The sequence below is a fragment of the Pomacea canaliculata genome, linkage group LG4 (genome assembly GCF_003073045.1).
Source record: "Pomacea canaliculata isolate SZHN2017 linkage group LG4, ASM307304v1, whole genome shotgun sequence".
Taxonomy (NCBI): domain Eukaryota; kingdom Metazoa; phylum Mollusca; class Gastropoda; order Architaenioglossa; family Ampullariidae; genus Pomacea; species Pomacea canaliculata.
Genome location: NC_037593.1, coordinates 18,210,321 through 18,236,330, shown reverse-complemented (window position 1 = coordinate 18,236,330; position 26,010 = coordinate 18,210,321). Strand labels below are relative to the sequence as shown.

General features: G+C 40.9%; 3 protein-coding genes across 5 annotated transcripts; 1 reads left to right on the top strand and 2 right to left on the bottom strand.

The window, feature by feature from the left end:
- Window positions 1–589: 589 nt before the first annotated feature.
- On the bottom strand, window positions 590–25,809 carry LOC112561406. 3 transcript variants are annotated; one of them, XM_025233889.1, is made up of 6 exons: window positions 25,585–25,809; window positions 2,777–2,940; window positions 2,465–2,641; window positions 2,250–2,364; window positions 1,745–1,899; window positions 590–1,209 (listed from the first exon to the last, which is right to left on the bottom strand). In XM_025233889.1, the coding sequence occupies exons 1-6, from the start codon at window positions 25,724–25,726 to the stop codon at window positions 952–954; spliced, it is 1,011 nt and encodes a 336-aa protein (XP_025089674.1). In that variant the 5' UTR covers window positions 25,727–25,809; the 3' UTR covers window positions 590–951. The 3 variants fall into 3 exon arrangements, with proteins under 3 accessions (XP_025089674.1, XP_025089675.1, XP_025089676.1); XM_025233890.1 differs by lacking the exon at window positions 25,585–25,809 and adding an exon at window positions 3,301–3,518; XM_025233891.1 differs by lacking the exons at window positions 590–1,209; window positions 1,745–1,899; window positions 2,250–2,364; window positions 2,465–2,641; window positions 2,777–2,940 and adding exons at window positions 22,480–23,093; window positions 23,676–23,830; window positions 24,165–24,279; window positions 24,598–24,774; window positions 25,059–25,222 and having other exon boundaries at window positions 25,585–25,808.
- LOC112561404 lies at window positions 4,719–7,588 on the top strand. The gene is made up of 4 exons (XM_025233886.1): window positions 4,719–5,170; window positions 5,458–5,621; window positions 6,082–6,373; window positions 6,736–7,588. The coding sequence occupies exons 1-4, from the start codon at window positions 4,822–4,824 to the stop codon at window positions 7,107–7,109; spliced, it is 1,179 nt and encodes a 392-aa protein (XP_025089671.1). The 5' UTR covers window positions 4,719–4,821; the 3' UTR covers window positions 7,110–7,588.
- LOC112561401 lies at window positions 11,967–15,613 on the bottom strand. Its single transcript, XM_025233881.1, has 6 exons — window positions 15,303–15,613; window positions 14,464–14,558; window positions 13,970–14,133; window positions 13,566–13,763; window positions 13,172–13,265; window positions 11,967–12,994 (listed from the first exon to the last, which is right to left on the bottom strand). Exons 1-6 carry the CDS (start codon window positions 15,602–15,604, stop codon window positions 12,462–12,464), a joined length of 1,386 nt encoding a protein of 461 aa, XP_025089666.1. The 5' UTR covers window positions 15,605–15,613; the 3' UTR covers window positions 11,967–12,461.
- Window positions 25,810–26,010: the final 201 nt, after the last annotated feature.

Below are 26,010 nucleotides of genomic sequence, written 5' to 3'. Positions count from 1 at the left end.
GAGGAGTAAGATTATTTGGTGACAGTTTGGCTAATTCTGGGAGACCACTATCAGAGTCTGCTAGAAGATGTGTTTTCAGGTCGTTGAGATAAAGTGCAAACAGGAGATAAGTTCTCCCCTTGCCTGACACCAAGATTACTTTTAAAGAATTTTGACTGGTTTCAATTGATCTCAACACAGAATTTTGTCATTTTGTATATATCTTTGATTATATTTATGAATCATCCCCCACCTACAAACTCGCAAAAGATTCGCTTCTTTCTACTTAGAAAGATTTGACTTAAAACTATTACTTTGAGAGTTTGTTCATTTGCTTGGAACGCATTAGGATGTCCTAGAGATCAAAAGTTTAGCTGAGCCGTTTTCTGATCAGTATCGGAAAAATGTGAATGTATGTAAAAAAAAAAAGCAATAATGAGCAAATGAGTCCGTCGTAAGGTGTACAGTGTGAGCATACCGGAGTCTGTGGACTGATGATATCAGAGGAACTAGAACAGGTCAGTGTCTTCAATGTCCAGAACGATTGAGCAGGATGACATGGAGAGTGTATCAAACAAAACGTAAAAAAATCCCAGAAAACCAACAAATGTAATGTCTAAAACAAGCAACTTTATTAACGCCTGGTGATGTAAAATAGTAAATACACAACAATGACCCATTTATTACAACATTTACAACAATGCCATCTGAACCGTTAGAATAAGTCTGGAACTGAAATTATCAATAGATCGATTGCAGCTATGATGATGATGTAGTCATTGACGATTTCAAAGCAGTCAAAGTCAAGTGTTTGTAGGATTTTTCACCAGCAACCTCACACTTCATTATCAACCTCCTGACGCCTGTTAGATGAGTGTGTCGCTCACGTTACATGACACGTCGACAAGAATTTCATCAAATGTCATTAACGTGCCATAAACTATCTGAGATGTGTCCTTGTTGTCTAGGAGATCAGTACTTGTTAGGCTTGGGAACAAACACCTGACCGGGAGAGAAGGCAGCAGCCGGCAGGGAACAGGCCTTCACCTGCACGTAGGCGGCAGCGACATTGTTGCCGGCTCCTTGGCTCTGGTCAACGACAGTCACGCGGATCTTGTCCGAGAACGCCTTGCACACCACAGAGACACCCAGGAAGCGGCGGTCATCTGACTCTGGGTAATAAGGATAGCCTGATCCATAGCTTGCACCCGGTCCATAGGCAGGAGCAGCCTGAAAATTCCACAGGATGTTCGAAGGTTCTAGTTGACACTATGTAGCTGAGTGCTAGTTACATACCATTTTCAATTTAATATTAGTATTAAAGTCAATCTCAATTATACTAAAAGTAAAATAAATCTTTTTAGTCTGTTTGGTCTTCAAACTTCTCTCTAGGAACAGTCAGATAAAATGAACGTGTTCGCTTACTCAGCTAAAAGATTGCTTGGCATGTGAGGTATGTCCATCGAAGTTTTTAAAAGTTAAATTGAAAACTCGCTTTTTATACCAGAGCTGTTCTTTGACTTCATTCTTCCTTCAAGAAAACTGGTTGGCTTGTTGTCTGACTCGCTCTTCCTAACTTACTAACTGACAGACTTACTACTCACCTACACTATGACTCACAAACTGACTCGTATACTGATTGATGTACTCCTTGACTGACTGACTCATTCACTTACTGTCCCACTCACTGACTGACATACATTCACAGAGTCATCTATCAAAACATTTTCACAATAATAATAATGATGATGTCAAGGGGACTTACAACAGATTGAGAGACTTCAGCAGACTGCTGCAAACCTTGAAGGGCACAGAAGGCCTGTGCAACATCATCAGCAGCAAAGACACCTTTGGGTATTGGAATCTCGGCGTCCACGCTGTCCTCGCCCTTCAGCTCTACAGTAATGGCCTTGGTAAAGCCTGAAACACGAGGTACAAACATCGTTTGGTAGGAAAGCTAACAGTATTCTCTCAAGTCCCACAGCTGTTACACATTACGTCCACGTGTCTACTTCAAGTCTACTTCAACGAAATAATTGCAAATTACTGTTTACAAAATACATTATACAGAATCTCTCTCTCTCCCTCTCTCTCTCTTTTAAGAAGTACGCAAGGATGCAAGCATAACTCAAAAGAGATTTTCGTCGAGACATAAAAAAAAGAATACATTTAAATTAAAAGCTAAGACACTTACAGCATATAGTATTTGCAATCTTAAGCTTTTTATTCGGTATTACAAAGATTAATTCTTTTTATTACTGTCAACTTACATTTCCTGGTGTTTACGAACTTGACTAAGGAGCGGATGGAGGCAGCAAGGGAGCCAATACTGGAAGCTGCAGTCTTGCTGTCGGCGGCCAGTCGTTGTTGAAGCTCCTGTGTGACCTACACAAACCGTAACCATGTGTAACAATAGTCATATAATTGCACTTCTGTAGCGTTACAGTCACAGCAACACATAGTTGATTAAATGGTCAAAGGTTACCTCTCTGAAGGCGACGACGAAGGCGGCCAGATCTGCCCTCTGCCGGCGGTTGAGAGCCAGAGACTCACTGATGGATGTCGCGATGGCGTCGGTCTGACCCTTGATGAGCGCCTCCTGAGCCACGGCGCCAGCCAAACGGTTTTCCAGTGTCGTCAGCAGCTCAAGGCTGGCCTTAACCTGAGAGTAATGGATGGAAAGCAAAGCTGTCTGAACACGAATTACTTCGTTGGTAGTAAAGATCACGTAGCTTGAAGTTGTATTTTTGATTACACCTACCCTTGTTACACCTGAACATGTTACAACTATGCCTACCCTCGCAGAAAGTTTGGCGAGTCGCTCTTTGTTTCTTTGGTTGACTTGGTTGATGTCATAGATTGTGGTGTTGCTGATGTTGTCCAGCACGGCCAGCAGCTCTAGTGCCTCTGCCTTGGACATGTCCAGTTTATCACTGAGAGCTTCTTCTATGTCAGCGACTCCTGCACGGGTTTTAATAAACAATAAGTCAATGAGTGTCATCGGGACTAATTGTCAGCCAGCGATCGTCGTAGTGGCCGACAGTAGGTCAGGGATTGTTCCACTCTCTACCATCACTAGGCAATGTAAATGTGCGCTATTAAAAGAAGTAAGAAAGTTTACATATGGAAAAAGGTAAAGAAAGAGGAATCTGAATTTAGACTAAGTAAAACACGCGAATATTACAAGACAGTACGATTTCTAGACAAATTGATAATAAGAAGAGAATTACAATCACATCTTCAGACTCAAGAAAAAATTACGGACAAAAAACATCTTAACGTTAGTAGGGAAGAGGGACAAAGAAAAGTTTTGTCACTTACTTTCTGCTTCATTGATAACACGTTTTGCTTTCAGCAGATCCTGACGAGGTCCGTAAGGACCCGGGTAGTCATACCCTGACTGGGCCCAGGCCCCACCCCACAAAGCTGCCACAGCCAGACACACTGACAGGTACATCGTCGTCGCGTGGTCTTGCTATCAACGTTGGATTGAAGAACAGTCTGACGAGGTCCGCGACAACTGCAACAACGAACAAAGTATCTGGCTTATGTAGAAAGGTTTATGCCCCTGGGCGAAGTGTACTAGAGTGTGATTGGCTTGAGTTGCTCCTAGGAATGGATCGGGCAATATCTTACAAAATCTTTGCTGGATAGGTGAGTTGTCTTAAAACTAAAATAAAACCGATTAAAATGTCGTTTATTTTTATTTGACATTTTAATAGCTGAGTCTTGTGCCGCTGGCTTCGTTGTTACACTCGTCTCGACTCTCATGGTTATTATTGAATCTGGTCACGTTTAAAGGACTCTTTATGGTCTTTCCACTATCTTATTGCAATTGCGCCTTAGCTCGAAGTCTTCCCTGTTCTCTACCATCAACCTGGAGTCTAATTTTTAAGCAATCCGAAGAATGACTTTTAACAAACTTTTAACAAAGTTTTCTTTGTAAAACATAAATAATTGTAAACAGTAAATAACATGAATATCAGAAAAATCTGAGCAAGAACTTATCCTTCTGTCTTTTGTAATATTAATTGTCATTGCTTGATGACGAACCTAAATACAAATGTCTTTAGGTCGTTCATATGAGTGACAATCCTCTCAATCGTTTCTACAAAAACGTTTTGTAATAATTATCGCTTGAGTAATGTTTCACATTGTCGATATGTTTTGAATCGACTTAGTGTGCATGTGACATGTTTTCATTGAATTTTATTTTTCCAAGTATTCCAAGTAAGTGTAAGAATGAAAGCATACAATCAAACTTTTAGTTATTGCAGTGAAAGAGATAGAGATTGCTATAAGAAAATGTCCAGAAAAGTAGAATCAAGTACAACTAGCAATAAAATAAACAAACTATTCACCAATAACTTTTAAATTTCGGTTATTTTTTAAACATTCTTTTATTTCACCAACGTTAATCATTCATTACGATTTTATGTTAAGCGACAGCAAAAAGCTGAAGGTGATATGAAGAAATTTATTATCAATTACTCTTTTCAAATAATTGTGGCCCAAACTTACATGATAGTTTTTAATCTATATATACATGCATAAATGCATAAATAAAAAGAGAAGATAAAGATAAAAAATTTGATTCATTCAACCAAGTCAAATTATTCTGCTTGAGCAGTGTGAGGACTGGAAAAAGGCCTGAAGGCAAGTTACCTGGCGCGTGCTACGTTTGCTTAACGAGGGAAGTTCCCATTGGGCAGTAAAGGAGACAGTGTATAAAAGCGCCCTCTGTCCGCTAACGTGCACGCTGTTTGACTCGAGCCTTAGCCTTGTAACTCAGCACGAAGCACGAGTGGCTCACCTGCAAACAGGTCCTCACCAACATCAGCGATGACAGCGCGTCACCTCCTCGTCGTCGTGCTCACGGTGGTCACGGCAGTTGCTGAGTACTCCCCGCCGTACCCGACTGTCGGTAAGGTATATAAACCAACCGAGTATAAACCTACCTATGCTCCAGACTACAAAAAGCCCGAGTACCCAAGTAAACCCGCTTATCCTCCCGTGTATGACGGTAACCAAGACTACAAGAAGCCTGAGTACCCAAGTAAACCGGCTTATCCTCCAGTGTATGACGGTAACCAAGACTACAAGAAGCCCGAGTACCCAGTGTATGAAGATAAACCTTATGGAGAGAAAGCTACTGGGGGAGATGTCAAGTCAGCGATAGATGCTGTCGGAGGTGAGTATTTTAATTTCACTTGTCAATATTCTTTCTTATTGTCTGTAGCATTTTAACTCTTTATTACATTGTTGTCGTCATGATTATTTGTGTACGGGAGGATCAGTTTCCATGTGGAGGAAACATTGAATGGACTACTGAAAACGTTTGCAAAAGTGTGTTAGGCAATTAAACGGCAAAGACTAAAGTTAAATAGAACTCTTGTAACATCTTGCCATAAAAACCGCTACTGTGTTTATTGTGTAAATCATCAACAGTAAAGTTACTAATGTTGCTTCTGTTCCCAGTTTTGATAACCAAGAAGGACGAGCTGTATACCAACTTGGACATTTACGAGACTCTCATTCAAGTTGCTCAAGAGCGTCTCAACCTCATCAACCAGAGAGAACTCCCAGCAGTCAGACTGGACATCTCTCAGACAGACGCTTCTATTACTCTTTTAGACCAAGAGGTAAGGTTCCAGTGTACATCGCAAAATAGTTTTACATATATGGAGACAGTTTGAAAGGCATTTTAATATTAGCAGACATTGATAACGGCGTCTTTCTAACCGTTTGCTGACATAAGTAAGCTTCACGCATAGTTTCCCTAAATGCAATAATAACAAAATAGTATAATTATTTTATTCATTTTTTTTGGAGACACAAACATCATCGTCGTCCGTCGGTAATCTCGTATTTTTCTGTAAGCTTGACAGACAAGTTAAAGCTGTAAATCTGCGCCATTTTTCATTTTCTCTCTACACTTGCTGCAGCCACTTCTGTGTTTTCGTTCTCGGTTTAATTATTGTAATTCCTTACTTGCTGCTTCCCTCCATACATTAGTCATAAAGTCATGAAAGGATAGAACTCCGGTGCACGCCTGGTGCTTAGAGGATTCATTCCTTTTTTATCTGTCAATGCTTTCTCCAGGTCAGCGCACTGAGGGACCGCGCAGCCCGTGCTGACGTCACAGCAACCGCAGCTCTTGCTTCCGCTAACGCCACCAGTGACGTCATTAGGCAGCAGCGCGCCCTGGTGGTGCAGATCTCAAAGAACAACACGGACGACGCCCGCCGCATCGCTCAGTTCCAAGGCGACCTGAGGAACTTGGAGGCTTACTTCCTGAAAGAACTGGACACACAGATCGGCCAGCTGACCTCTCTGTTGGCAAAGGAGCGACAGAACCTCAAGACCGTCACCGCCTTCGTGGACGGCCGCAAGTGTGAGTTTCTTGATGCCATTTGTACAGTCTGTCCTTTACAATCCCCTTTTACACATCTTTCTTTCACAAACGTATCCATTCAGAAAGTTTTTTCAATTCACTAAGCGTAGCTAAGTGCATTCTACCATTTTCCAAACTTTAAGTTCATAAACAGTTGCTGTTTAAACATAGTGTGTGCAAATAGATGTTAGGGGTAAAGTCGTGACGCCGTTAAGGTCCGTGAAAGATTTAAGTTGTTAAGGTTGCGGTCAGTGATTGAGCTCTGCCTTCCTGACTGCATACTTGATTCCTGTAATTATTCATATCTTTTAATGAATCGAATGCAAACGAAGCGAATGATAGGTGTGTGCGATCATTTGCAGGTGAGTACGGCTACGTTGCATTGACGGGTAATACCGACACTGCGTCAGTGCAGTTTGTGACAAAGTTCAACCAGGCTCCAAGTGTTGACATCGTCCTCTCAGGATACTCTTCGTTCCTCAACGTCCCGTTTTCACCTCGCGATAGTTATCCACCCGGTAACAACTACCCACCTCAGTCCACCTATGGTGAATATCCTAAGGGAGACGACTCATCGTACAAGAACGAAGTGCAGAACGTCCAGGTGGTCGTCTCTGACGTCACGGATAAAGGGTTCACGGCACGGGTCATCAACACAAATGCAGTAAACTTCTACTTCGGTAAGATCACTGCCAAGTACGTGGCGTGTCAGAACCTTAACAGCGAGGTCTACTAGTAGACTTCCTGTCACCATGACACTAGTTTTCAAGGCGAACCTGTCAGCCGAGAACTGTTCATCCCTAGTTTACAACGGATGTTTCATGGCTCACAGACGCTGAATATATTGTTCAGCATTTTCCTTTTTTTTTCCCTTCAATTGTCGTCTAAATCAAGCAATTTTGTTTACGTCTGTTTATACACAAGCGTTAACTTGTGTATTTTGTAAATATGCATCCGCCGTGGCCCGTTTAACTAAATGTAATCAGCTCTCTTCCTTGTTACAAAGAAAGCAGAGTGTATGGATAACCTTGACTTGATGCTGATGAAGCTGTCTGTAACATTTGTGAAGGAGAAGAACGCTAAAGATGATGGTGTGGATAGTTAACTGTTTTATATTTGAACAGGAAAAAAAATGAAAGCTAGCCCTGTAAGCTTAACTGATTCATTGTACGTTTTAAAGATGAGTGTGTCAACAAATAAAATGTAAAGCAGAAATAAGTGTTTGTTGTTGTTGAAACCAAATCACTGCGTGAAAGATGGTGGTCTGTTCCTAATATGATGTGAAGTTCAAAGTGCAAAACAAGTAATATTTTTAACCGGAAAAATACAGTTTGTTGGGCATAAAATACACTGGCATCGAAATCTTCTCCCCGTAGGACCTGAATAATAACACAAACGACTTCCTCACCACAATGATCACAAATGAATTATTTTGACAATACATGACTCATCGAATGTTAATGAGTGGTTGGGTGAGCACACAACAATTGTTACGTGGACTAAAAGTATGTATTACCACAACAACAAAAATAGTGGCATCTGCATATTATTTTTTTTTTAAAAAAACGTGTTTGCACACATTACGTATGCAGCAAATAATTACTACAATAATTACTTCAACCCAAATTCACTCACAGAGAGAGAGAGAGACACGCACGCACAAAAATCACTTTACAAGACCAATACAAACATATTAGAAGAATGCAATGCTATACCCCTACATGTCGTGTTCAACAAATCTCACATGCGCTTCATCCTAGCACTAAATTCCTCTTATTAGAGCAGGTGAGGGTGAGTGTAGAGGTTTGACTAGTAAGGGTGGATGAAGAGGTCTGACACGTTAAAGGTTGAAATAAGAGATAAAAATGTTTATACTACTTGTGCAATGCCTGGATCAAGACCTTTAAATAATTAGACTACATATACATATCAACTTATCATTGTTGTTGCCAGCTTTAATATATATCATTTAGCAGACTGTAAGTAATCTATCTACTGGGTATATCAAGATGATGATAATAAATCAGGATGTGCCTCTGTGTATGTGGTGTACAGATACGGGTATTTTAACATATGTCTAGACGTGTTTTTTTAATAGTGGAATACGCATTAACTAACTATATCTTACTACCTTCGAGCAAACGATAAGATTTTTCAAATTGATATTAGCAACATTTATCAGTGTCACCAGGTGAGCATACAATCTCTATCTCACTAATAATTTTGCAGACCCTCCTCTCCCTCCCCCATGATGATGATGATAACAGTTGGCTTGTATATCACCTTATCCTCCGCTGTGGACAAGTTCAAAGCGCGTCACACATGACAGATGGTGTGACGTGAAAATAATGTGACGTCAGAACAAAATGATGGTACTCAGGCCAAAGGTCAGCGTCTATGCACAACACAAGGCCAAATATCAAACATGTCAGACAGGCCGGAGTACATATCATAGGAAATACAGTTCCAAGTAGCACATACATTATACGGCACCAGTCCCACTGGAACGACGAATGACCCCCAGCACACGATAAAGTTCACTGATCAAGCGGACATGAAGCTCACTGAACTGCGACCATCAAGTCTGCAGGTCGACAAGGATTTGTGGCCACCGAAACGAAGAACCACCACAGTCCACACGCACGATGGCAGGCCTGTCAAAAACATACACAATGACAAGTGGAAGACGCCAGATTAGACAAAAAATACAACAGAGCTCTGCCTCCTCCAGCCAGTTGGGCGAGGGGACATCACTCTAACTACACTAGAATTAATTACTCGAGAGTGCACTGTTTCGCAGGATATAATTATTGTCTAAATATAGCAACAACTATATTGAATGAACGTATACGAATGAATGAGGTCAACTTAATGGTTTGAGTGACCAGGAATGACGTCAGCTTCATGGTCTGAATGCCCAAGAATGACGTCAATTTAATGGTTTGTATCCACATGAATGAGGTAAATAAAGTGTTTATAAAGAGAACAAGAAGTTACTACAGTGAAAGCCCGCTGTGAAGGGGGCGAGAGCGGACTTTCATATTTGTGTGACGGCGCTCTTTTGCTTGTGTCAAAGTGATCAGTGATCTTACTTTGTAGACTTAGTAATCCGCGCTCTAGTGCCGTTCATAGGCTTTTATTCTACATTTCATATGGTGCAGACTTGCTTACTTATTTCTTCACTAAAACGTTTTAGTTTATTCCTTAAGGAATTGTTGCTCCCTTGATGATCATAGGGTCGCAACAACACCTCGCCGGCGGACCCCGTTTGGGGCAGCTCCCTTCAATTGGGCCCATTTGGAAAACGTTTTGGCTAGCCTAAAAGATTTTTTATCGTACAAAGAATTTCTATGTAATCGGTCCTACCAGGTCAGCGCTGCAGACATTTTTAAAGAATCTTGTCAAGAGCTCGTAATAAAGACGTGAATCCAACAGCTGTGTGATGCTGCCTTTTATAAATTCTGTTATCTCAAATGAAATATCTAAAAAATGCATCCGTAAATCTGAAATAAATTTAAAATTTTAAAAATGTTGCTGGTTTATCATGGCTTGATGTTCTCAATTTGAGATCTTCATAGTCAGATTGGGAAAGAACTGTCAAGCGCAGGGCGAGACTGGTCAAGATAAAAATCAAACCTTTGAAGAGGTAAAACGTTTAAAGTTCCTTGGTGTAATTTTAGTAAAAGAAGTAGTAGTACATGATAAAAACTAAATGACGACAGCAGTCCATGTCTATCCTTATAAATCCTTATGACTGATGCAAAAACAATTGAGAGACCGCGCGAACCTAATTCTTTTAAAGTAGATTTCTTTCTCCGATTAGTTATTAGAAATTTGCCATCAGCGATTTGATGCGCTGTATAACTCTGCCTGACCTGCTGGTGACAGTTGTACAGCTGTGACTAAAGCCGCCTACACCTTTATAACAGGTGCGTGACTGACGCACGCTTTGGTGTCTGAAATGTTCGGTGCAAACGAGTGCATATGTAACGAGAAGATGATGGATGTTTCCAGAACCCTTTGTAACTTGTATATATAAGCGGTGAGAGTGAGTGTTAAAATGTGGAGTCAGAGTAAACAGTAGAGAGCTACGGAAGCTATTGTGGGCGTGTGTCGTCGTCAGTTTGTTGTGTCAGGCGTGTGTCGTCCCTAGTTTGTTGTGTCAGCGTGTGTTGTCCCTAGTTTGTTGTGTCAGCGTGTGTCGTCCCTAGTTTGTTGTGTCAGCGTGTGTTGTCCCTAGTTTGCTGTGTCAGGAGTGTGTCGCCAATAATTTAACTGCTGTGTCAGGTGCGTGTTGCCTGTGGTCAGCGAGTGTCACTGTGGTCACAGTCTTGAAGCGCGTGTCGCTGTCAGTGCCAGGTGTGGCTGCTAGAGTAGTGTCAGCGTTTGTCGCTGATGATTGTGTTTCCTGCGTGTGTCGCCAATTTGCCAGCGTGTCTACAAGTGGACACTGTTGTATACAGAGTAAATTAAGTTCTTTGTTTGAAATATCTTCCACTGCAGAGACTCAGATTTTGGGGAGATACGCCATGTACATTTAGGATCCGAAATGTTCCATTGACGACGACATAGGCGTATGGGACTTACGTTTCGTAGCTCAATTTTAATACGTCCATCACACAACCATTACTTTTTCCGCAACAGCAACTTCTTTTCAAATGTTTGTGTGTGTGTGTGAGAGAGAGACAGGGAGAGAGAGTGAAAGTGTGTGTGTGAGAGAGAGAACGACAGGGAGAGAGTGAAAGTGTGTGTGGGAGAGAGAGAGAGACAGGGAGAGAGAGTGAAAGTGTGTGTGTGTGAGAGAGAGAGACAGGGAGAGAGAGTGAAAGTGTGTGTGTGTGAGAGAGAGAGAGAACGACAGGGAGAGAGTGAAAGTGTGTGTGTGTGAGAGAGAGAACGACAGAGAGTGAAAGTGTGTGTGAGAGAGAACGACAGGGAGAGAGTGAAAGTGTGTGTGTGTGAGAGAGAACGACAGGGAGAGAGTGAAAGTGTGTGAGAGAGAGAGAGAGAGACAGGGAGAGAGAGTGAAAGTGTGTGTGTGTGTGAGAAAGAGAGAGAGACAGGGAGAGAGAGTGAAAGTGTGTGTGTGTGTGTGAGAGAGAGAGTGCTTTTGTTTGTGTGTGTATGAGAGAGAGAGAGTGAAAGTGTGTGTGTGTGAGAGAGAGAGAGATACAGGGAGAGAGAGTGAAAGTGTGTGAGAGAGAGACAGACAGGGAGAGAGAGTGAAAGTGTGTGAGAGAGAGACAGACAGGGAGAGAGAGTGAAAGTGTGTGTGTGAGAGAGAGAGAGACAAGGAGAGAGAGTGAAAGTGTGTGTGTGTGTGAGAAAGAGAGAGAGTGCTTTTGTTTGTGTGTGTATGAGAGAGAGAGCTTGTGTGTGAGAGAGAGAGAGACTCTGTGCATGAGACAGTGAGAGAGCTTGTTTCTGTGTGTGAGAGAGTGTGTTGTGATTTACACTTTATGTGTATCCGTGTGTCCGAGTGTGAGGCAGAATAACGTGTATATGTTTTACAACCTTCAAAAAGTAAAACACACCTGCACATATACCGAATATCTACACACAACCACGCAGCATCAAAGACAATAGTTCATGGCAATTGTTTCATATTTATTTCACCACTAAAACAGTGAAATGAAAACAAAATCGCAAGTGTCTACTAGGCTACAACTGTACGTTTGCGCTGCTGAGGTGTCTGGATGCTGTATAGCGATATTACTCAAACAAATCTCTTCCATGACACCTACAGATCTCACAATGCAGGAGAAATTTCGATTTGCTCATGTGATATTCTTTCTATTCTTAACATTCATGTTTATCTTCTCTTTAGTGTTCTTGTATAGGTTGTTTCTTTTGATCATACAGCAAGCTGTTCTCAGTTTTCGTCTTTACAGCTCAACGATTTTCTATTTAGACTAATATGCCCTCATTGATAGTACATCATCTTTTTCTTTTCAGTCTATCAACATTATTCCTCTCAAAACCTAAGCGTAAGCACAAAACGTCCCAGCTTGTAGCATCGTAGAATCTGCGGATACATCGGCATCAGTGTCATTCTTGGTTACTAAAGGTAATTGGAGGTGATGACAGCTCAGTATTTAGCAAGGCGGGTGCCGGGCCTAACGGAGCACACATTCCAAGCCACTTCCACCGACACACTCTCAGCGACGTTGAACGCCGCATCCACCAGTTCGAAGGTGATGGACTCTGGTGTTGCCAAGGCGACAACAAGGTCTCCCAGAAGTCCCGGATTGCGATCGTTGTAGGAGCCGTACGGGGGATATTTGGAATCATATGGCTTGCCGTACTGGGGATACTTGGGGTCATATGGTTTCTCGTACTGGGGATACTTGGGGTCATATGGTTTCTCGTACTGGGGATACTTGGGGTCATATGGTTTCTCGTACTGGGGATACTTGGGGTCATATGGCTTGCCGTACGGAGGATACTTGGGATCATATGGCTTGCCGTATGGATTATATTTGGAAGGTTCCTCGCCTACGAATCTGCTCTTAATACCAGAAATGCCGTATTCAATCTGAGGAACTTGCCCGCCAAAGTCTGTGTTAAACACGACAGTGTTACGACGGTCATCTGCAGTCAGTGTGGTGACACCAGTCTCGCCTGAAAGACACAACAGGGGACAAAATCCGTAAATATCAACGTGCGATTTGCTCAGCTTGTTTATTATTAAGGGAGCTCAACATCTCTTTAAGTAAACAATAATGCCTACTTGGTATATTATATTTTATTTTATCAACACCTCCTTTTCTTGTTGTATGGTTAACAACGTGTACTCACACATTCTGGACGTTTCCAGGTCACTTGTAGAGACAAACTGCCCGACCACTTTTTGGATTTCGTTGTCGAGGGCCTTAAACTTGCTTGTTTCAATCTGTGGTGTGAAAAAGTTTCATTTTTGTTCACTGCGTTCATAAAAAATATGATGAAGGACAACTGGTTATTCCGTAATGTTGTTTCGAAAATTTACTCTAAACTGATTTTAAAAGGCCTTTAACTGATGTTCATTACAAATAGGGATGAGGAACAGGAGGTAAAGGAAAACAAAAAAGTCTAGAAAAGATTCACACGCGTCAGTTCTCTTTCTTCTTTTTTTCTCCCTTCACTTCTCTCTCACAAACACACACGTAGACAGCGTTGGCTAAGTCATCGTTACATTTAACATTACACGTACACTGATCAGTTTGGTCTTGAGGTTCTGAACGGCCGCCAGGAGCGAGGCGATGTCGCGCACTTGAGTGGAGTCGATGAACTGCTCGTTGGCCAGAGCGATCTCCAGGTCCTTGATGTCCTTGGCGTTCTCAGCGTTCAGGTACTCCAGATCATCCACATTTGCACTTAGGTCGTCAATGAGATCCTCGAGGTCCTCCACCTGAGCGTAATGCATATGATTAGAGTGTGTGTGTGTGTGGTGTACATGTAAGGAAGCTCAGTGACGGTGTTGTCATGGTGAAGAAATATAGTTTAAGGTTAAAAGATTAAGCATAAACATAAGCGAAAACTATCATTACAACCGGCAAAACAGACAGTCATCATGACGGCATCATTCACCGCACACTCTGACCTACAAACTCTTACCGCCTTCTCCAGATTGTCCAGCCTCTTGCTCAGGACAACGTTCTGCTCCTCCAAGGCCGGCAGGTCCAGGATAGTCAGCTGGGTCACCTGCTTCTTCAGGACACTTTGCTGGGAGTCTGTGTTCGCCAAGGTTTCGGCAGCGAAGTCTTCGAATGCAATTATTCCTGCAATAAAGCAACTAACACTTTTGCACACCTTGACATCGCGTTGAAGAAGCAAACTAAGAAAACTCTTTTAGTGATAATAAGGTCTGCAAGAAAACAAGCAACATGCTTGCTGACTATGAAACTGCATCGAATCTCGTAAAGAATGGGATCAGTTCGAATCTACAGCCTTTACTACACCTTTAAACCAACTGAAAACTGAGACTATATGTTGATGTTAATTTCGAGCATTCTTTTACAGTTAAACACAGGCCTTTGAGCAAAGAATTTCTAAAATAAAGGCATGAGAAGATCGCTGTCAATAGTAGTTCTTAAAAGTGATGTACTCACTGTCGATGATATCAAACAGTCTGTCCAATACGTCTGCTTCCGACTCAACAGCCACACGGCTCGAGGACGACTTGTAGTTGTACGAAGATCCGTACCTGCTCACCCACAATCATAAGCCAAATGTATGAGCATCTTAAAGGGTAAACACGGATATATGTAGTCGCGGATATGTACACATCGCACACACACACACACACACAAAGACCTAGAATGTACACATGAGTTTACACAAACACAAATTGCCATCGGCAAATAATGTTCATCTCCAGCGACAGTTAAGTAACGGCAAAGGATTTAACGATAATGCTTACATGATAAATATTGAATATCGGAAATATTTGCGTTGACAATATCGGGTTTCAAAATAGGTTCATTCAGTTTTGCAAAGACATTTTTCCTTCACAAGCACAAAGTTTTAGTCCTACAAAATCCTTCACACTAATTACTATCTGGAAGCAGGCAGTGTCTACTTTGAAACTTCCTGCAACTTCATCCTTAGTCCCTGTAATGCATTATTATCTCCACCGTACTTTAGTCTGAAATTTTTAGCTGTGATCTACAAATTTCTGATGAAAAGGTTTCAGTTAGAGTGTCAAAGAAATAATTAGTCAATAAAATATTGCACAGTCCTATATCTTAGAAGCGACTGTAAGTGAATGATTGTTTTGAAACCTAAAATTTTGAAGGTAAACGATTTAAGCAGAACTTGCTACTCGTTCGACTAATTATTTGTCACACACCAACGATAAAACAACAATTTGTATCGGACGGTCATCTGTAAAATTGATTTTACGTTTAGCGTTATTAAATTGATAAAAGTGCAAATAAAATCACCATACCCTCCATTTTGATACTCATAGCCGCCTGGGTATGACTGGCCCTTCGGGTACGGCGCTGCAGCGGGACCAGACTGGTAAGGTGGCTGTGTATAGGGCTTTGGATACACTTCAGCGGAGATCAAAGTCGCCAAGACGAGGCTGAAGACGACAGCCGAGAAGTAGGAGGAGGCCATTGTGACAAGCAACTCTCTCTGCAGGGTCAGATCCAGCGACAGTCGTCCCCAAGGAACAGGGTTTGAACCAGCTGTTGACACGACTGAGAAGAAGACGCAGTCGTGCATATATACCCAACATGGAGCCATAAAACTCAACTTTGTATGGATAGGGCGAGCTGGGTGGGCCGGGGGATGAAACGATTTTCATTGTTCGCATACGAATTTCTTTTTCCCCTAAATTTTATATTCAGTCCTCGGGGGAACCTGAAGGCTTGATGATGTCAGCTTCTTTTAGGTCTTTGACTTGTCAGTAACAGATTTTAGTATTACCTACTGCACGTTTTACTCTCTTATAGTTTGGATGGTGTGCTCATACTTAACAGTATCATTTAGTGGATTCGATTTTTATAATTTCGTATCTGTTATGTAGAAAAAAAGCACATGACTTCGGAACATAATGTTTCAGTCATTCAGCAGTCCATTTGGCTGTCACAAGTGATTTGTCAATTAATATAACAACAACAACAACAACAACAACAACAACAACAAAAACAACAACAACAACAACAACGACACTTTATTTATCTCAGATGAAAAATAGGGACAGTTCGATTTAAAAGCACAAAACTAGACCAATGTATATTCATATCCACCAAGCAGACGTATACATTTCTGGTTCAGACAGCATCATTCAATCGCACACAGTAACATTGGGAAGTCGCAACGAATGACAGCCTCAATCTGTTGGTCCTACCTGCAGGTAAACAGAATCGGCGGTTCAAAGGAAGTTGGAAAATTGTCCTGATAGTACAGGTCGGTCATCACAAAGAATTTCAGACACTTTCAGAAGTATTTGCCTGTTCTACAGAGTCGGAAGAGAACTCTGAGCTGTCCCAGTGAGTTTGGTGCAGGTGGACAGCCCGCACACCCTTCTCACAATGTTTCAGGGATTGAGTTTTCTGTAACATTTTCTTCACACATTTCCTAAAACTGTGTACTTGTCAGCTCTCGGTCATTTCAATTTAAGTCGTTTGTTTACCCACGGGTACTCATTCTTTCGCTCCTTCGTTCCTCTTTCAGGAAGGATAACTCCGACATTTATGATATCAACAGTAGGCTCTCTGCATGTTTGTTTGTTATTTTGTTCGTATGCACTCTGCCGCTTACAACATTAAGGACTTTAATTTTTTTATTTCCGGTTCACAAGGATGAGAGGAAACTTTACACGTCATCCGTTCACTTTTATTTTCATATGCTTGATATATGTAAATGTTCTCAACGTTTCATTGTTCATAGTTTAGGTCTAAAAACGATTTAGTACTTTCAGGACGATGACTGCTTGATACATCTCCAGAGTATGGTCGTCTACTGGAAAAAAAGAGTGATTGCAAACCTAAATAAACAAACTTTATGACGCTTCCACAATGTGGAAATAAACTAGGGCATAATAACCTATAGTAGGACTGGGTGGTTCTCCGGAGATAATTACTGCCACACAATATTACATAACATGTCAAAGGATGACAATATTTCCAAGAAATAAGCCACTATATGGTCTTCCCTATTCATCTACTTCTGATCAGATTTACATATCGCCAGTGATGTTGGAAAGTCTTATATTTACATTCATTGTTGATAAAGATTTTTAAAAGAGACTGCCAGTACATGACAATTCAATTAGAGTCATGTCTCCAGTAGGTTCAAGTGCTCTTTCAATTACTCGTGAGCAAAACAAAAAGGATATTATTATTATTAGTAGTAGTGGTAGTAGTAGTAGTAGACGACTAAAAGAACAAACATTATGTTTACCGTTGGAAAACGTCTTCTCCCGTTTTTTGTATGCAAAATCGAATATGGTTTGATATACAAAAAAGTTATCCAAAAACTAGAAATTTGGTTCATCTACATGGCAGAACATCCTGACCTCCAGTATGGCCGTTAGGAACATGAATGTTAATGTGTCTGTTTATGTGTTTCGTGAAATGCATTTTAAATACTTAAACACTTAAAGGATACTTCAGGGCACTGAAGATTTGTTATCAGATCTCATTTTTATGGACCGAGAGAATAGTTGTCAGTTGATTTTGGAACATTAAAAGATATAGCAGCTCACGCGACACTGACACTTTCACTGTTTATTTGAAGCACACACTTAATATTCTGCGCGCACGCACACTAACACACACATATATTCCTCCCCTCCCTCTCTCTCTATCTCCTCGTTTTCTTAGAAAAAATAAGCTATTGAAATGACGCATCAAAATGTCACATAAATAATTTATTTATTTCGTGTTTTGCGTCTGTAGAGTAATCAAATGTCAACTACCAATTTTATAATATTCTTTAAAGACCGACCCGAATTGCGAGCGTTTAGTGCAGATATCAGTAGATTTAGGAAATTTAAACATCACCTGTAAATTTTAGCCTCCAAAACCCTATCCGTTAAGTAATTATCCGCTACTAAAGTACGCGATTCGCACCTGTGATCAAAGAGCGCCATTAACTGTATACTACGTCACGTTGGTATACCGTTCATAAGGTTGCCAGCAGTCAACACCAAACACACACACACAGAGAATGAGCTACAGTTGGATTATTCGGACGCTGAAAGACTGCATTTATCGTGCTATAGTAGCAGTTTTTCAGGAAAAAAAAAAATTGTACGTGTTCGAGCCCAAATGTTCCCCAGTCTCAAACACATTTGTAGGCACATGGCGGTAACGAAACATTCCAGTGCTCAACTCCTCCTCTGCCATGCCGCTTTCTACACATTATAATATATATATACAGTATAGTCTCAGGGACTTCCACCCTTGACATGCTTTCACTCAGTCACTAAAGGCTGCAGGCAATAACCAGGGATGGGCAAGCTACTTTTAATTTGTAGCCGGCTAGGCTACAGCTACTTTTTTCAAAATGTAGCCGGCTACACTACAGCTACAATTTTCCAAAAAGTAGCCAGCTACTTTGGGCTACTTTTAAAATGTAGCCAGATTCTTTTGGCTACTTTTAAAAGCGTGATGCTATAACAAGTTAGCTGTAGCCAGCTGGCTGTAGCAATGTACACAAACATCAAACATACACACTAAACACTATTACTTGCTTTACAAAGTTTTTATTATAATAATGAAACGGAGAACTGCGATATACCGACAATTTTATTTAGTGAATCCATAAATGCTTTCATTCATTCCTTGCACCCTTCCTCCCCCGGCCTTTTTCACACAATAAGTACACGTATTTTACGATTATATTTAACATTTCTGGACCTTTTTCCTCATCCTGTTTTAGTGACAAAAGAAATTATATAAGTTTTCCGATAAACATTTGTTTTCTATAACTATTTGTTCCCTATTACTTAGAAATGAAAACTAAACAGATGCTTAAGTATCAGGTACCTGGTGGAATTTTCAATAAGTTAGGTTATGTGGTGATGAAAAATGTCAACCTCTTATCAATACTGTGACAATGAACAACAGACCATTGAAATAAATGAGTTTGCATGGAATATAAGTAAAACACTGCTTAATCTAATTTAGGCAAGCAGATCATAAGGCATTTTTTTCTAACACTGACACTGAAAACAAAGAAAGGAACACAAACTGTTTCCAAAAGCTGATAGGGTGAAAAGTATAGTCCTGGCATACTAGAATAGACTTTAATTATATAGTAGGATGTCAAGTGTAGCATATAAACACTGAAATATATTTTTCAAAAATGATCTGATAAAAGATATATTTATTTTAAATCTTTAAGCTTGAATTTCTCTGTTTGTCGTTTTTGACATCCAGTCATAAACTATAAAAACATATTTCTCAAGATGGGCTTGTGCTACAGCAGTACAATTTTGCAATTTTGTTTAGAAATGCATAAGCTACAAAGTGATGCATTTGAGAATATGATATAAACATTACTTTTGATAAAATTAACATTTTTCTAAATATTTAATTGCCACATTCACACTGAGTCGGGGGGTACCATGTCTGATTTTTTATATCTCCTAGAAATCTTGAGATATCAAAACGCCTTATGAATCAGTTTTCTTATCAGTGCCTCTAGTTTACAAAAAACCCAAAACCTTTGGTATATGACTTATGGTATTGTGTAAATTTGTTTTTAAAATGCTTGTACGTTTTGAAACAAAAACGTTGATTAAAGTCACAATTTTCACTTTAGGTACTCAAAAACAGTTTTAAAGTGCTATATTTATGTTATTTTGTTACTATATATTTTAAAACCCTTAAAGATATTTAAAATATGGATTTTAATTTTTGGAGTGTACCGGTAACCTTAAAACAAATCTACATTCTTTTAGTCCTTCATAGAATTGAATTTGACCAGAACTTTGGCCTCGAAGTTGCTGTCTGTCCCCCTAGTGCGCAGCTTTGTCATGATAAGTCCTGCCAGACTGAACAATCTCTCAACCGCAGCACTGCTTGGCAAGACGGTGTTGGTGCGCAAATAAATTTGTTTGACCGTGGGCTATTTGTCCAGTTCACTGACATTCTGTGACAATCCAGACATCAGGAAGGTAGTTGTCTCAGGGGTGCCGGTAACGTCTTGTTCGTTGAGTACTTTTTCGTGCTGCCGCACCCATTCTTGCATTTGAAACTATCGCCACATTTTGTGGCTTCGCAAAATGTAAAAAATTTCAATTAAGGCTGGAAATTGATGGGTACGTCCATCTTCGTTTTTCAAATCGCTCCAGCCACTTGGACGACACAGTACTTCCGGTTACTGAGCGTGCGAGACACGTGGTGTCTGGCTGTCAAGACACCGAGCAGTGAGAGCAGTGGCTGTCGTCGTCTTGCTGACACGCTGTCGACGAATGGTCGTGTAACCAACACGTCAAATGGCTACGTAGAGTGGGCTGTCGTACCAGAAATAACACAGAGATTGAATTCCACACTGAAGTTTTCTTTAATTCAGTATCTTTTTCTCAGCAGCTGGCCTAACTTCTCTCTCTCTCCAATTCACAAAGAGGTCCCACACCACTGTCAGCCTTCTATTTATTCTCCCTCCCCTCGAACATTCTAGCACAGACATTCTATTTCGTCGCAATAAAGACATTTTTGAACATCGCTACATTGTTGAACATCATTTCCTCCCTCGCACAAAGACATTCTATTTTTTACATTGCTGCCGTGCTGAACATTCTGGAATATAGATGCAAATCTACAACCCAAAGACATACTTTGTACACTACTAGAGTGCTACAGTACAGTACACTACTAGAGTGCTACAGTAGCCAACATGTAGCCAAGCTACAGCTACTTTCTAAAATGTAGCTATGGCTACAAGCTACTTTTTTAAAATTTGTAGCCGGCTAAGCTACAAGCTGCAAACTTTGTAGCCGGCTACAGTAGCTGTAGCTAGGCTACAGCTACTCCCCATCCCTGGCAATAACCCATCGATAACGTCGCCATCAGAAATATGAGATACTGTCACAGATCAGTCCTTGCCTCCATGTTTTAAAGTTGTTTTAATCCCTTCGCTGTTTGTAAATTACAATGGTAAATAACATGCATTGATGAGTGAGAGTGTCAGCGAGGAAAGGGACATCACTCTAGCGAAAAATAGAGAGAAGCAGACGGCATTGGCGGACATGAGAGTTGACGGATGTTCTGTGAGTATTAATGCTATAATGTAGATGCTAGAAGTAATTCCTTGGCAAGACAAGGTTTCTTTTCTCCTCTGTGTATGGGCGATTGTGGTAGGTAGCGCACTTTTGATCGAGGATTCGTCTAGATCTAATCATGTCGCCTTCGGTGAAGCGCCCAGCAATGTAGTGCACCGTGTGTACCGTGAGTTTCGCGCCGTCAACAACATATAAATGAGATGATAAAATTGGAACTATGTGTGGACGAACAGAGCTGTGAGTAGAGTAATAAATGACTGCTGGTGTGATTATTAACTACATGATAATAATTGAGATTGAGAGGGGAGATTAGGATCAAGAATTACGATTAAGAGTTAATTAAGTGTGATCGGGAAAGGCCCCGGATTGTAAACATTGTATGTACCGATAACTGTGTTACGCCGAGATAACTGTGTTACGCCGATAGAATATTGTGTTGAGGCGGATTATTGTTTATGCATATGTGTCTTGAAGTTTGTGAAATCCTGAGCCATTCAGCAACTCATTAACAACTTGTGGACAGCCTCAGGCAATCGTTTTGTGTGTGAAAGAACGCGTACAGACGTCGTGTGTGTGTTGCTCGAGAGAGAGCCGGCGTCCGCGACAGCTACATTCACCGTCCACCGTTCTTTGTGCGGTTCTTGTTCTCCACAAGCTTTTGCTAGTCATTATAATGCCATCATGAACATCCTCTTCGCTTTTCACTGGAACTGTATCTGTCATTATGTGTCATGATCTAAAGAAGACAACCCTTTAGCAATCAGCCTAAATGACTGCTGTCTTGTTTTTAGCCTGGCCTTCTTGTTATAGCCTCTCGAGCGGGTAACCCTTGAACAGCTCAGCAAATATCAAATATCTGACACTACGCTGTCTTCTACTTGTACGTCATTATTTGTGCGTGTATTACCACTTGTAGGATCTAATGTTGATAGATAATTCTCATATAGAAATGACAAAATTGATACACATGATGTCCTAGAGATCAAAAGTATGGCTGAACTGTTTTCTTACTGGAAATTAATGTCCCATGTGTAGTAATGGGATGATTAAGATTCGGCTGTTTCGTCAATTCAGGTATACGCGTTATGTTTTCTCTTGGCAGTCACTTCTTGCTTTCAAATTAATTGTTTTTTCCTGATTAATAATTTGTGTATTCAGTCGTAATGTGACCAGCCTGATCAGTATTGGAAGGTTTACAATGTATGTAAAGAGAAGAAAATAATGAGCATGTGAGTCAGTCGTAAGGTGTACAGTGTCTGTGGACTGAAGGTATCAGAGGAACTAGAACAGGGCCGTGTCTTCAATGTCCAGAACGATTGAGCAGGATAACAGGCAGATTGTATAAAATAAAACGGAAACACCTTCAAGAAAACCAACAAATGTATAATGTCTAAAACAAGCAACTTTATTAACGCCTGGTGGTGTAAAACAGTAAATACACAACAATGACCCATTTATTACAAGATTTACAACATTGCGGTCTGAACCGTTAGAATAAGTCTGAAGTTGAAATTATCAATAGATCGATTGTAGCTACGATGGTGATGTAGTCATTGACGATGACAAAGCAGTCAAAGTCAAGTGTTTCGAGGATTTTTAACCAGCAACCTCACACTTCATTATCAACCTCCTGACGCCTGTTAGATGAGTGTGTCACTCTAGTTACCTGACACGTTGAAAGAAATTTGCTCAAATTTTATTAATGTGCCATAAACTATCTGAGATGTGTCCTTGTTGTCTAGGAGATCAGTACTTGTTGGGCTTGGGAACAAACACCTGACCGGGAGAGAAGGCAGCAGCCGGCAGGGAACAGGCCTTCACCTGCACGTAGGCGGCAGCGACATTGTTGCCGGCTCCTTGGCTCTGGTCAACGACAGTCACGCGGATCTTGTCCGAGAACGCTTTGCACACCACAGAGACACCCAGGAAGCGGCGGTCATCTGACTCTGGGTAATAAGGATAGCCTGATCCATAGCTTGCACCATAGGCAGGAGCAGCCTGAAAATTCCACAGGATGGTAGAAGGCTCTAGTTGACACTATGTAGCTGAGTGTTAGTTACATACCATTTTCAATTTAATATTAGTATTAAAGTCAATCTCAATATTACTAAAAGCAAAATTAATCTTTTCAGTCTGTTTGGTCTTTAACCTTCTCTTTACAAACAGTCAGATAACATCAACGTGTTCGCTTACTCAGCAAAAAGGTTTCTTGGCATGCATTTTGTTTGAGGTATGTCCATCGAAGACTTTAAAATTTAAATTCAGTACTCGTCTTTTTATATCAGAGTCGTTCGTCGCCTTCATTCTTCCTTCAAGTAAACTGGCTGGTTTGTTGTCTGACTCCCTCTTCCTAACTTACTGACTGACAAACAGACTCACTGACTTACTACTCACTTACACTATGACTCACAAACTAACAAAGAAAATTATACTGACTGATGTATTCATCGATTGACTGACTTATAGTCCGACTGACTGACTGACTCATTCACTTACTGTCCCACTCACTGACTGACATGCATTCACAGAGTCATTCTATCAAAACATTTTTACAATACTAATAATGTCAAGGTAACTTACAACAGATTGCGAGACTTCAGCAGACTGCTGCAAACCTTGAAGGGCACAGAACGCCTGTGCAACATCATTAGCAGCAAAAACACCTTTGGGTATTGGAATCTCGGTGTCCACGCTGTCCTCTCCCTTCAGCTCTACAGTAACGGCCTTGGTAAAGCCTGAAACACGAGGTACATACATCGTTTGGTAGGAAAGTTAGCGGTAGTCTGGCCACTTCACACCAGCAGCTAACGGTATTCTCTCAAGTCCCACAGCTGTTACACACTACGTCTAAGTGGTGGTTATACATACTGCGCAGTAAAACACACACAATCTCCCTCTATGTGTTAGGGATGCAACTAAAATGAGTTTTGTAGTCGAGACATCAAAAAGATTAAATTTAATTAAATTTAATTTTTTTTTAAGCTAAAACCGAAATAGTATATAGTATTTGTAATCTTAAGCTTTTTCGGTAATACAGAGATTAAATTTTTTTTGTTACTGTCAACTTACATTTCCTGGTGTTTACGAACTTGACTAAGGAGCGGATGGAGGCAGCAAGGGAACCAATACGGGAAGCTGCAGTCTTGCTGTCGGCGGCCAATCGTTGTTGAAGCTCCTGTGTGACCTACACAAACCGCCATGGACCTAATGTCACAAGTGTCTCTAGCCTTCACTACAATCTACAAGAGAGTCAGTTAAACTATATTACCGAAACAACAACAGCCCTCATGTTATTCTGTTAAATTTTTAAGAAACATTTTTTTCAGTTCTCTTTGATCGTTTTCCAGAGTTTTGATGATGGCGTTTTACAGATTACAAGTGTCCTCCCTCATTAAAACTTTCCCTTGACATCTAAATCAGTCTTCTGTAACAACAGTATAATTGCACTTCTGTAGCGTTACGGTCACAGCAACACATAGTTGATTAAATGGTCAAAGGTTACCTCTCTCAAGGCAACGACGAAGGCGGCCAGATCTGCCCTCTGCCGGCGGTTGAGAGCCAGAGACTCACTGATGGATGTCGCGATGGCGTCGGTCTGACCCTTGATGAGCGCCTCCTGAGCCACGGCGCCAGCCAACCGGTTTTCCAGTGTCGTCAGCAGCTCAAGGCTGGCCTTAACCTGAGAGTAATGGATGGAAAGCAAAGCTGCCTGAACACGAATTACTTCGTTGGTAGTAAAGATCACGTACCTTGAAGTTGTATTTTCATTTGTCTATCCATGCATATGTTCGCTTGTTAAGTCACCCACCTAAAAGTGCAGTTTTTATGTCTATAACACGATATTGTTTTCTTCTGGCAGTGACGCACAGGTAGGAAACAATCATCACTTGTCACAGAAATTTTTGTTTCCAAAGTAATTACACCTACCCTTGTTACACCTGAACATGTTACAACTATACCTACCCTCGCAGAAAGTTTGGCGAGTCGCTCTCGGTTTCTTTGGTTGACTTGGTTGATGTCATAGATTGTGGTGTTGCTGATGTTGTCCAGCACGGCCAGCAGCTCTAGTGCCTCTGCCTTGGACATGTCCAGTTTATCCTTGAGAACTTCTTCTATGTCAGCGACTCCTGCACGGGTTTTAGTAAACAATAAGTCAATGAGTGTCATCGGGACTAATTGTCAGCCAGCGATCGTCGTAGTGGTCGACAGTAAGTCAGTGATTGTTCCAAACGTGCATTTAAAATTCTTTTAAAGCTTGAGCATCACTCGGAATTGTAAATGTGCAATGTTAGAAGAAGTAAGATCGCTTACATATGTTGATAGAGGTAAAAAAAAAACACGCAAATAGTGTTACAAGACAGTACGATTTCTAGATAAATTGATAACAAGTAGACAATAAAAATTACATCTTAAGACTTAAGAAAAAATTACGGTCAAAAAGCATCTTAACGTTAGTATGGAAGAAGGACAAAGAAAAGTTGTCACTTACTTTCTGCTTCATTGATAACACGCTTTACTTTCGGCAACTCTATCTCCTGACGAGGTCCGTAGGGACCCGGGTAGTCATACCCTGACTGGGCCCAGGCCCCACCCCACAAAGCTGCCACAGCCAGACACACTGACAGGTACATTGTCGTCGCGTGGTCTTGCTACCAACGTTGGATTGAGGAACAGTCTGACGAGGTCCGCGACAACTGCAGCAACGAACAAAGTATCTGGCTTATGTAGGAAGGTTTATGCCCCTGGGCGAAGTGTACTAGAGTGTGATTGGCTTGAGTTGCTCCTCAGAATAGATCGGGCAATATCTTACAAAATCATCAGTCAATAGCCTGAAAAACAAAATAAAACCGAATAATGTCTTTTTTCATTATTTGACATTTTAATAGCTGAGTCTTGTGCCGCTGGCTTCGTTGTT